The sequence below is a fragment of the Lithobates pipiens genome, unplaced genomic scaffold, assembly GCF_037356315.1.
Source record: "Lithobates pipiens isolate NorthernLeopardFrog02 unplaced genomic scaffold, aLitPip1_a1.2 Scaffold_3, whole genome shotgun sequence".
Lineage (NCBI taxonomy): Eukaryota > Metazoa > Chordata > Amphibia > Anura > Ranidae > Lithobates > Lithobates pipiens.
The window spans coordinates 18,445,953-18,459,036 of record NW_027507790.1 but is presented as its reverse complement, the minus strand read 5'-3'; the positions used below and the strand labels follow the sequence as shown (position 1 = coordinate 18,459,036).

The window sequence follows — 13,084 nt, the reverse complement described above, 5'->3', positions numbered from 1 at the left end:
AGATAGGCAGCTTGTTGCATTCCTGAAACAGAGCCGAGTCAGATGCAGACCTGTTATTAAAATAGGGTACTGCATTGGTGCTAGGAAAGCATTGCCACACTGAGTGTATTGCAGGTCTTTAGGCAGAGTGAATGTTTGGCTTTTGCAGCTGCTCATATGTGCCTGATTTTCACCATTGCTATCAGTGAGGGTATTCACCCTTTGGGGTAATTATGGAGCAGAGTGCAAAAATGGCATAAGTATGTCTGTGAAAAAGTAAGCAGAAACCCAGGTTTTGACCATCCTGTAGCAATGTTCTCATGTAAAAAAGGCAGGAGGAAGAACCCAAGTACTTTATATATGGCTCTAAGTGAAAGTGGCCGAAGCTGTGTGACATGTAGTGTCATATAACACCTTAGTCATCCACCTGAGACCGCTGCTTTGAACGTGAGAAGTTTAACACCAAGATTGAAAATGTTAACACTGTTTTAGGCTAGGTTCACATCTATACGGTTGCGATTGATGCGGTTTTCTAGCATTTTTTGTAGTGTGGAAAACATGTTTTTATTTTCTTTAATTTTTTTCCTCTTTAACTAGCTGTGAAAAGACAGTTGTTAAGAATGGGCCACCACCGCGTCCTTAACAACCGATGAGTCAACAGCTGTCAGCAGAGTTCTACGCTGATAGCTGAATGTAAAAAAAAAAATGAAGGAATTGCTAGCAACAAAAAAAAAACAAGAAAAAACAAATGGCGTAGGGACCACTACCAATCCATAGATTTAGAGGGGAATCCCCGAGCCAAAATTAAAAAACAAAATGGCATGGGGCCCCCTCCCCAAAACCCATACCAGACCCTTAGCCCTCGAAGGGGGGGGGGCATGAACCATACCAGGCCACATGTTCTCAACATGGGGGGGTGATTTGGGGCACTGCCCTTCAACCCAAAGCACCTTGTCCTCATGTTGATGGGGACAAGGGTCTCTTCCTCACAACCGGTGGTTGTGCGGGGCTGCAGGCTGGGGGATTATTGGAATCTGGAAGCCCTGGTGGTCAGTGGTTGTGGAGGGTGGCGAGCAGGGGGCTCGTCAGAATCTGGAATCCCCTTTAAAAAGGGGGCTTTCGAATCCTGCCCCCCCCCCCCATTTGAAAGAATTGAAGTACATTGTACTCCTACTCATTCACTAGAAAAAAAGTGTTTTTGACATGTCCTTTAAAAAAAAAAAAAAAATAACAAAAAAGTCCCCTGAGCTGACCCAAAAATAGGAAATAAAAGGTCCGCTCCTGTCTGACAAGTCTTAAAGTCTCATCACAAGTCTCATCACCGGGTGGCCCCATTCCTTAGTTATTTAAGAACTGCCTGAGGGGGGGGGGCAGCGTGGCTACCGCAGCCACGCCGCTGACTTGGCTCTTTAATTATGTGATCGGCTGTGTCCAATCACAGCCGGTCACATGTAAACTCGGAAGTGCCATAAATCTCCTTGCAGGGGAGAACAGGGAAGGTAGTCAGGGCACTGATGCTCAGTGCCCTGATTACAGGAAAGCTGCAGCAGTGCCACCAATCAGTGCCAATGAGTTCCACCAATCAGTGCCCATGAATGCTACCAATCAGTGCTCATGAGTGCCACCAATGAGTGCCCACCAGTGACACAAATCAATGCCCATTACTGGTGCCAGTCAGTGTTGCCTTTTAGTGCCCATCAGTGCCTGCTCATCAGTGCTGCCCATTAATTCCCATCAGTGCCACCTATCCATGCTGCCTATCAGTGTCCACCAGTGCCGCCTATCAGTACCAACTATCAGTGCCCATCAGTGCCGCCTATTAGTGCGGCATAATAGTGCCACTTATCAGTGCGGCATTATAGTGCCTCCTCATGAGTGCCCATAAGTGCAACCTCAGCAGTGCCCATAAGTGCCACCTCATCAGTGCCCATAAGTGCAGCCTATCAGTGCTGCCTCATCAGCGCACATCAGCGAAGGAAAAAAATACTGATTTACAAAATTTACTGACAAAAACTAGGAAAAACTTTTTTTTCTGGTAATTTTTTTGTAAAAAATAAAAAACCCAGCAGTGAACGACCAAAAGAAAGCTATATAAGGGCAGACCTAGGGGGAATGTCCTCAGCATCTAATCGCTTGCCTATAATCTAAGGTTGATGAATATCACAGCCTGTGTTTTGTACTGTACAATTTGGATACAAATGTACTTGTCAAAGAAGGATATGCTTCACTGAATTTATTTAACCACTTTCAGACCGGACCAATTTGCTGGTCAAAGACCAGACCACTTTTTGCGATTCGGCACTGCGTCGCTTTAACTGACAATTGCGCGGTTGTGCGACGTGGCTCCCAAACAAAATTAACGTCCTTTTTTTTCCACAAATAGAGCTTTCTTTTGGTGGTATTTGATCACCCCTGCGGTTTTTATTTTTTGCGCTATAAACAAAAATAGAGCGATAATTTTGAAAAAAACGCATTATTTTTTACTTTTTGTAATAATAAATATCCCCCAAAAATATATAAAAAAACATTTTTTTCCCTCAGTTTAGGCCGATACGTATTCTTCCACATATTTTTGGTAAAAAAAATCGCAATAAGCGATTATTGATTGGTTTGCGCAAAAGTTATAGCGTTTACAAAATAGGGATAGTTTTATAGCATTTTTATTAATAATTTTTTATTATTTTTTTTTTTACTAGTAATGGCGGCGATCTGCAATTTTTATTGTGACTGCGACATTGTGGGGGACCCATCGGACATTTTTGACACATTTTTGGGACCATTGTCATTTATACAGTAATCACTGCTATATAAATGCAGTGATTCCTGTGTAAATGACACTGGCAGTGAAAGGGTTAACCAGTGGGTGGCAGTGTAGGGGTTAAGTGTTCCTAGGGGTGTGTTACTAACTGTGGGGGGGTTGGGCTTTCATTTAGTGTACACTGATCTCTGCTCCAATCACATGGAGCAGAGATCAGCGTCACTAGTTGCTAGGCAGAATGGAAAAATGTTGTTTTTACACCATTTCCTCCATTCGGCCGCTCCGTGAGACGATCGCGGGGATGCCCGCGGCGATCGAGTCCGCGGGTCCCGCGACCGGACTCACGGGGGTCCCGACCAGCGCGGGAGCGCGCCGGCGCGCTCCCGATGGCACGGCGGCAACGAATATTGGACGTACATGTACGCCAATATGCCTGCCCGTGCCATTCTGTCGACGTACATCGTCGTGCGCTGGTCGGGAAGTGGTTAAAACACCTGCCTCATCCTTTTTCTGTTTGTATCACTTTTGCTAACATTAGTAATCTGGCTGTTGGGTATCTAAATTAACACCTTATAACTAAATTAAATGCATATTCCCTTTTCCCACCATTATAGCAGATCATTTCAAATGAACATTAAAGCATGTTACAGTCTCTACATAGCCCAAACTTCTTTTTACATTACTTTGAATATGCACACCATAAAACTGATGTACTACAAATTACAGACTGTTCTGCTTACAGGCTGAACCATGACATTATTTTTGCCATAAAGTAGAGTTGTCCTGGAATTTTGATGCAATGATTCAACATAATCTCTTGCTGATAATGATGGCCTGTCATCCATGCTTCCACTTGAGTGCCTTTTCTGGATCTAGAATGAAGAATGAAAAAATATTAGCGCTTATAAAAGGTATTAAGATTATATGTGTAGCTTTACTAAAACGCAAATCAGTGTATGTGTGATCTCCTCAGATCTTGCAGCGTGACGTAGGTGGTCTCTGCGGCTATACCGTACCACTAGTTAACACACGCCGGTTGAACTATGTTCCTCGCAATTTTAATGTATCCTGTTTGACACTCACTCACCTCAGTTATGGTAATTATAGATTTTTTGGATTATTATGTTTTGTTTTCCACTGTTCACACTATATATCTCTTTATTTATCATTCACACCAATTATATTCAACCTACTTGGCTTAGCTATATGCCTCCTTTCATCTTAATGATTTTATTCACTGGCTTCACTACCTCTTGGACTGTAACTTCATTTCACTTGTCCCTGTACAGATATAATTATACACTTATTTAATCTATTCCTCTACAGAGGTTCTTTGGAAAAACGTTTTATATATGGTTATTCTGGGATTACAGGGCCCTAGATGTGTCACTCCCAATCAACTGTGGTGCGCTGTGGTCGTTGAGATTTTTGCCTCAGCTCCGGTGGAGATTTGCTTTTCACAGCGCCTCTATTTGTCAACAGTTTCTTTCCTAAGAAATAATCTTATTGTAAGTAAGAGTGTTTGGGGGAGCTGAGTCTCCCTCCATCTCTCTGTTCCTTTGCCCTTTGTGCTGATTTTGTCTGATCTTCATGCATTCACTTATCTCTTTGTAGATAATTTTAATCTTGGAACTGCTCCTGATGAGTGGATGAACTACACGAAACGCGTAGAGCGCTTTTATGCTACCATTTGCAAGCATGTGTCTGAAATTCTCCCTGACTTTATTTATAATGTCTCATGCTTCAATCTATTGAAGATTATTTCTGTCTTTTTTAACCATGCATTTTTTTGAGATGTTGATTATCATTGTAAATCTTGTTATATTATGTACTTGTGTATACACATATATGAAATATAATCAATTCATATTATTGTTACCCATGTTATTATCGTTTACCCTCAAATCTTATACCTAGCCAATGAATTTCAGATATGTCCTTACATACCTACCTTGCAGCTATGCTTCATTCAAAGTCCCACCCTATTTTTCCTACAATATGTGTGAATATTAGAATTTTGGTTTACCTGTAAAATCCATTTCATGGAATACATCACAGGACACAAGAGGACTTCATATTCATAACTAACTTTTGTTGCCACCTCCAGGTGAATGGACACTGTCCAAATTAAGGTAGAAAATCCCTGCCCAGGCATAACTGCCTCAGGTTTGTAGCAAGCAATGAGGACAGACCAGAAGCAAGGGATCTCTATGATGTTAGATACTCCAAGAAAAAGATTTTATGGGTAAACCAATATGACAAAAATTCTAATTTTTAAATCACACATCACATAACACTGAGGACTTCTTATTCAAGACTATTTGAGTTGTCCCAAAGCAGTGAACATAATGAGTGAGCGAACATGACATTGTGGCTGAAACACACACAAAACAGAATAAAGTGAACCCATTGCAAAACCATTTACAAGACCCTATTGCCCAAAACTGGGTCCTGCAAAGGCGTGAACATCTACCTGGTAGAACTTATAGTAAAGATGTAAAAAGAAGGCCAGGTAGCAGCCTTACAAGCATGGATGTATAGCCCAAGAAGCAATGATACTTTTGGTGGAATGGGCCTTGTCCAGGAAAGAGGGAACCTTGCCCTTGATAGCATAGGCCTGAAAAACAAGCTGACATCCACTTGCAGAAAAACACAGCCATCTCCAAGACCATGCAAACAGAGGTAATAGCTACAAATAAACAACCATGCAAGTCTGCAAAACAGACAACAAAGGTCCTATGGAGACAAGGGGAGGCTGCACTGATGGAACAAGTTGTACAGGAGGCTTGAGAGATTTCAGAAAAAGAATGGCCAGGGCTGAGATTAGTCCCTTGATGGTGCTTAAAGTCAAAGCTCATCTCTCCACCAGACTGGAGAAAAGACAAAATGTACTCCACAGCATATGATCAGAGATTAAACGTACTACTCCAATGCTCCCTTGTGAGAAGGGGGAACTAGCCTTCCTGGATCTATATAGATATAGATATATCTATATAGATATTATTTAGCTACTCAGTTGGTTACAGCTGCATGGTGGTTGAATCCTGATATATATAACTCCTCTACTAAAGTGGAAGCAGCAGTAGTAGGCTCTGTGGATGCCCCTATGCTCTCATATTAGAAACAACTGCTAAATAATAATCTTCCATTGTATAGAGATACTTACATGAATAGGGGCTGTCCTAGTAAATATGATAAAGTGTGGGCAAATGTGGCTGGACAAACCGTATACAGCATTGAATGCCCGTTGGGGGCATTTTTTATAATAGATATGCTCCTATATGAGAAATGTTGGGGGTCATTGGGGAAAGTAGGAACTAATCTTTACTTTAAAAATAGTTTTCTCCTTTTTTTTCTCCTTTGTGGTTTAATAATTAATATACAGGTTCAGTGTGTATGATATCTTTTTGTGTTTTGTTTTGTTTTTCTGTTATGAAATTTAATAAAAAGCAAAAAAAAGAGATGAAACTTACAGGCCTCACGCCAGGTGAAAAAGGCCTTCCCTTTATGATGCTACACCTTTCCGGAGGTCAACTACCTTCCAATAAGGAGGGTAGGGATGACAGAGGCAGAAACTCCCCTATCCCTCAGGGCTTGGGCTTCAAAGCCAGCAACCATAAAGAAGGAAGGGTGGAAGAATGGACCCAAAAACTGCAGATGTAGATATTCTGGAAGAGCCAAAGACTTGTACATCCAGGTATTCACTTTACCCATACCATGTTCTTCTTGACCAAGCAGATGCTATAAGAATCAATCTAATGCCCTTCATCTTTACCCTGCACAACAGGCAAGGAAGAAGATAAAGTGGAGGGAAGGCAAAAATCTGAGGAAACCGATCCCAACAGTCACCAGGGCATCTACTGTAAACGCCTGAGGATCCTTTATTTGAGAAACAAACCTGTCCAGTTTGTTGTTGAATCGGGATGTCAACAGATCCACATCTGGCTTCCCCCACTGCAGCCAAATCTTAGAAAATACCTTTGGGTAGGGCCTTGCCTCCTGTGGTCAACTGCTGACTGAGAAAGTTCACCTGCCTATTTTCCACTCCAGGAATGAGCCAGAAGCAGAGGGCCAGAACGTGAAGTTCTGCCCACGACAAGATCAGGTTTTGCTTCTTCCTAAGCAGCACTATATCTTATCCCTCACTAATGGTAGATGTATGCTACAGCCATGGCATTGTTAGACTGTACCCTGATGGAAAGACCCCAAAGGCAGACAGATGAGTTTAGGAGAGCCAGCCAAATCACATGAAATACCAGGATGTTGAATGACAACATCTGCTCCTCTCACTATCATGTTCCCTGGACAAAGAGGCTCTTTAGAACACCTCCTAAACCAAACAGGCTGGTGTCCATCATCAAGACCTTCCCTTTTCAACGGAGGGAAGAATTTCCAGGTATCCAACAGCTGTCTGTTTATCTACCATTCTAGAGTCTATCTGGTGTTGGGTCAGATGAAATGGCAAATCCAAGGACTGATGAGATTTGTCCTACACTGACAGGATATTGAGCTAAGGAACTCTCGAGTGAAAGTGGAAATAAACGATTGAATCAATGGCAGCTACCATCTTCCCCAGTACCCTAATGCTAGCTTGAATCAAAGATTGCATCTGAGATTGAAGAGACAGGCATTTCTCCTACAGGAGCAGTATGTTTGCCTGAGCTCTATTAAGTACTAATCCTAAGAACTCCAGGCTTTGGGTCAGAACCAAGGCCGGCTTCTGAACGTTTAATACTATCCAAATCTTTCCAGGACATGTATCATCTCTCTGTTGGACATTTGATGCCAGCTTCTAAACTGATTGCTCCCTTAGAAGTGGGTCATCCAGGTACTCCATAATTTGAATACCCTGGGTCCTCAACAACCCCAGAACCAATGCCTGCAGTTCTAATCACAGAAACCACTGGTGAGGCGAAAAATCTGTATGTGTAGGTAGGCACCCTGGAAATCCACCAAAGCCAGGAAGTCCCAGAGGAAGTTAAGCAATCAACGATCAGGTGGATTCCATTATGAATTTTTGAGCCCAAATGGCCTTCGGGGATATTGCCCCCCTTGAGGATCACTGACCTGAACCTGTAAAGCACAGCGAGGTCAGAGGGCTGCCTGCAGGATCCAGAGCCAAACTGCAACATTATAGTCCTCCCTGATTCTTGCATGCAAGGTTCTGCCCATAGTGACTGATATGGATTAGGTACTCATCTACCCCAATCAGGATTGTTAAGAACAGGATATTATTGTGGAAACGAATCCCCTGAAAGAGACATATCTTTAGGTACATCCACTACCGGAAGATGCTAGCTAAAAACCGAGTCTTAGCTGGTCGAAGGTTATGCCTGGGTGGAGATGTCATGTCTATTTTTGTCCAGTGTTAATTCCCTTTAAGGTGGCAGCACTACCCAAGTAGTCATGAATAGAAAGTCCTCTGTGATATACAATAAATCCTATTTACAGATCAGCAAGTCAGTTATGTTTCTAGAAATATTCACAATGTACCATACATGCATGTGAACTGCATCTGAACCAACCAAAACACATAAAAAATGCTTTTAGACCTATTCATGAGTGTTAACACCAAATGTGTTTTCTGCCTCTTTCATTACACTTAATGCTTTATATCTTGAAACTGAAAGTCAGTGTCAGGCAAAACTAAAGCTGGCCATATATGGATGGACCAGCTCAGCAGGAACGAGCTGAATTTCAATCCATGTATGAAAATTGTGGTTTTACAGAAGTGATCTACCGATCAACTTCGGTACAACTGCCCTGTCATATTGTCCCTGCTCAGTCAGCATTACAGGTTATAGCTTGCAGAGTCCTCATTTAAAGTATATTTTTTCCTTGCAAATTTTCTATCCAACTGCTACTTCTACAAAAAAATACCTTCTGCTCTTCTCTTTTACTCCTGTTTATGTGTGGAAAAGGATATCAGCAGTCATAAGAGATGGAGTATAGGGGCTGCCTGCATATCAGTATGTAACGATATTTGGGTAATGTAGCCCTCTAAGAAGCCAGCACTGAATGTGCCTGTGAAAAGTGCTAATGCACTTTATGCAGGAGCAATATATATATATATATATATATATATATATATATATATATATATATATATATATATATATATATATATAAAGATACTTTCTATACAGATAAGGAAGGCATGGTGGTTGCCCTGGTATAAGTAATCAGCTATAGATGCAAATATTCAAATATACATCTAATTTATTTGTTTATACGACATTAGGAAATCATCAAAAGGTTTGTATCATCCTGTACCTGGTTCTGCAGTGGTTGCAACCATTAACAGTACCAGGAACACAAAGAGATAAGAAGCTGGTACTGTATGTGACTTAACCTGCTACCAATTATAAACATTTAGTTGACATTAAATGGCCCTGGGGCAGATCATGCAGAAAAGCTGCATATGTTAAAGCTAGAATATTAGTGGTCCCATCATGTTTAGAATGCAGTAATTTTCCACAATGACATTACAGTATGTCACAGCTAGGCTCACTCACACACAAGGCAGGCCTCTTTGTTGGAGAGTCTTGACGACAGTGGGAACCGTGGATACGATGCCTCTGTACAAGTTCATCTGCTGATGGGTCCGTCCAGAAATGGTCTGCGGTCTTCATTTTTGTGTACTCCAGGGCACAGGGACCAACTGTAGTGTATTCAAGAGACTTTTAAAAGATTCAGTCCAATAGACAGCTTCATACATTAAACCATTCAAAAATAAAAAATAAAAAAAACACATACACCCTGGAATTGATAAAGATTGGCACAGACAGATTTTGTGAAAGTGTGTTGGATGTGTTCTAAATGTGTGCCAAATTCATGCAACTCTCTAGAACTTGTACTTGAATTTGGCACATGTTGTTCTACTTTTTAGAATGCATGTGGGTCACTTCTGCAAAACCTATCTGAGCCACTTTCTCTCTGTATGCCAAAAGAGAGTTGGATCTTAATTGGCTTCATTTTTGCAAGATAAGAACTGTCAATATTTTATTTTCAATGTAGCGCCACCCCCGAAGGAGTATGTTTGGTTCTATTTGCTGCCTCTCGAGCCCAAGAACGTTCTCAGCTTCTCTGACACACCTAGTAAGCACCGTTAGTATGAGCACAGCAGTAAATGGACACAAACTGTAGTAAACCAGAAAGTATGTTTATTAAAAGGCTTTTTGTCTTCAAACAAACAGCATTAGTATAACCCAGTAACTGGAATTAGGAAACTCTGATATGGAACAGTATATCACAAAATCATAAGCAAATGATAAATAGCACAATTCATCTAACTTGAAGGGCTTAAATGTGGCGTATGTGCTCAGGCATAAAGGGGGAACAGAGATAGCTTGTTACCGGCGAGTTGGACTCCCCAAGATCCTGAGCCCACAGGTTCTGAGGGTATATACGTTGTACAAAATTCCAACAATGTCATTTTGTATTTTAAAAATCAGGGTTCCCCCTTAACGAGTACCAGTATTAACACTGAGTACTTGGCTTAGTGAAGAAGAAATGTGAATGTCCTCGCTAAGAAGATGTCCGTTATCTTCAGCTAACATAGGCCCAAAGAGATCTCTATGAAAAGCGGCTCAATAATATTGAACAACTGGCGTGAGATGTCTCCTGTGGCAGGCTCTGACTAAGAGACAGGGTAAAGATGTCTTCATGCAGTGTCTGTAGGGGTAATTTGCACAAGATGGGCTATCACCCGCTTACCAATCCAGCGACACCAGGAACTGAATAGACACACAGGACAGGCTCTGTGGGAGTGCCTGACTGGCAACCAGGCAGCAGGAAGGTACAGTGATGTCTGCAGATAGGCACTTGGAGATACCCTCAGGGTCCCCTCTGGCAAGATGTCCACAACTGTCTGACCATGACACTAAGGCAGGATCAACACACCGACACCTGGAGCTGTAGCAGGATGGTAACACCAACACATGGAGCTGTGGAAGTATGTTCATACCAACAGGTCGCAGCAGCCCTTCTCCTAACATCTGATCCTTCCCTCGCCTTGCGGTAATCTTCCTTCTCCCAGGCAGCATCTCTGTGTAAGATTCCTCCTCTGTCTGTGGGCTGCAGGGATGTGTAGTTTTCCCGCTTACAGGGATTACAGTGGGGTAGCCTGTGTTAGGAACTACATGTCCCAGAGTTTCTTGCTGCTCCTGCAGTACTGCTTCTTCATAGGTTTACTCCCCCCATCCCAATGGGGAAACAAGGAAGGAAGTAGAGTGGATGGCCATGTCTGAATGCCTTTCACTCACTGCACAGCAAGAGAAGGAGAGGGAGGGGGGTATTTCCCCCGCAGCCGCTGACAGGCTGTGTGTGTCCCCGTTAGCCTGCCTGCACTTGTGTGTGTGTGTGTGTGTCTAGGGTAGCAGCGGGAGATAAGGGGCTATGGGCGGGCTCAGAGGACCACCAGGAATGAGGGGAAAACATCTATGGAAAGCACGGAGGAGGACAGGGGCATGTACGTCTGAGGATGAGACCCAAGAGCGTACCCTTTTCAATACATCAGGTACTGTATGCACCCATGGAGCCTACGGGAGTCAACAATGGACTGTACTTCATACTTCTCATAGTTTTCAACCTGTACAGGGTGAGGACAAGGCACTGAGGCGGTAAAGCGGTTGCAGACCAAAGGTTTTAATAAGGAGACAGGAAATACATTTAAGATACGCATATTAGAAGGAAGGTCTGATGCAAAAGCCACTGGGTTAATCCTGCGATGAATATGGAAAGGCCCAATAAACCGAGGTGCGAACTCAGAGAGAGAGAGAGAGGGAACACAGTTGGCGGTTGCAAGATGACACCCAGACCCTGTCCACAACCTGTTAGAAAGGTGCAGACAGGCATCTGCGGTCAGCATGGAGTCTGTACCTATCATTAGCATGTAGCAAAGCCTCCTGGACTTTTACCCAAGTGGAACGAAGACCACGGAGATGCTCCTCTAATGCAGAACAAACAAGTCGGGCAACATGGAAGGTTGGAAACCATAGTTCGTCATAAACAGGGACAATCGGGAAGCAGAATTCAGGGCACTATTGTGAGCAAACTCTGCCCATGGTAAGAGGTTTGACCAGTTGTTATGATGGTCAGAAATATAGAAATGTAGAAGTTGCTCTAAGGACTGATTGGCTCGTTCTGCAGCCCCATTAGACTGGGGGTGATACGCAGAGGAGAAAGCAAGCTGAATTCCCAACCGTGCACAAAAGGCTCACCAGAACCGGGACACAAACTGACTACCCCTGTCCGAGACAATCACCCTGGGTAGCCCATGTAAGCAAAAGATCTCCCAAGCAAAAATGGAAGCCAGTTCCTTAGAAGAACATAGAAGAAGCATTAGCACTTTTCACTGGCACATTCAGTGCTGGCTTCTTAGAGGGCTACATTACCCAAATATCGTTACATACTGATATGCAGGCAGCCCCTATACTCCATCTCTTATGACTGCTGATATCCTTTTCCACACATAAACAGGAGTAAAAGAGAAGAGCAGAAGAACCTGCTCATCTTTGAGCTTGTTGGAACTCTGTCCAAGTGGAACTGGACTAAGTGGGCAATGAGCGGTGTGGCCGTAGGATTCTTCTAACTACTTGAACCAAGCGCTTAAAAGGGATACATCCTCCATGCAGTCCAGGCTCAGAGGAAGTGTTTTAATATTGGTGATATCTGGTCTCTGAGATGGGATCAGTTTAGCTGGTAAGCGGCAGCAGTGTTGGTGGTGGAAGCCTTTTTTTCTGCAAACTCTGATGACACTTTTCCTATATCGGTGTGGTGTGTTTAAACACGTTGGAGATTACAAGCAGAATCTTTTGTTGATGGGAAGATGGACTAATATTTGAACACTAGTATATGCATTTTTCTGTCTGCATTCTGTCAAATTTTTGTTTCATCTTTTATTTATTTATTTGTTTCACATAGCATTTATGGGATCAGTATAGCGCAGCTTATCTGGAAAAAATTATTTGAATTGTGGGTATCTCACGTTTAAAGCTGCTGCTGCATTTATAGTATATTTTCACAATTTCTTGTCACAATTTTTTTTTTATTTCACACTAATTTTTCTGGTTTCTATCTCCTTAGAAGTGGGCAACTTCTTAAGTGGAATACAATGGGATATTTTCGAGTACCGGTCAACTCCAATAAGGATAACTGTGTTGCCCTGGGAGTTGGGTAACTCCACAATGAAATCCATAGACAGGTGGGTCCAGGGCCTCTCTCCATTGGGTATGGGTTGTAGGAGGCCCACTGGAAGGTGTCGTGAAGTCTTACTCTGAGCACACACAAGCAGCTATGAAGACGATTATATCAGTACGTAGACTAGGCCACCAGAATTGTTGGGAA

At 42.6% G+C, this 13,084-nt stretch overlaps 1 protein-coding gene across 2 annotated transcripts in view; it reads right to left on the bottom strand.

Moving 5' to 3' along the window:
• The window catches only part of SGSM1 (small G protein signaling modulator 1), a 364,300-nt gene that overhangs the window by 158,760 nt on the left and 192,456 nt on the right, over window positions 1-13,084 (bottom strand). For both annotated transcript variants that reach the window (XM_077461348.1, XM_077461349.1), the window contains exons 7-8: window positions 9,253-9,398; window positions 3,478-3,609 (exon numbers count right to left, since the gene is read on the bottom strand). In XM_077461348.1, coding sequence (XP_077317474.1) covers window positions 3,478-3,609; window positions 9,253-9,398 — 278 coding nt within the window. The remainder of the gene's footprint in view (window positions 1-3,477; window positions 3,610-9,252; window positions 9,399-13,084) is intronic.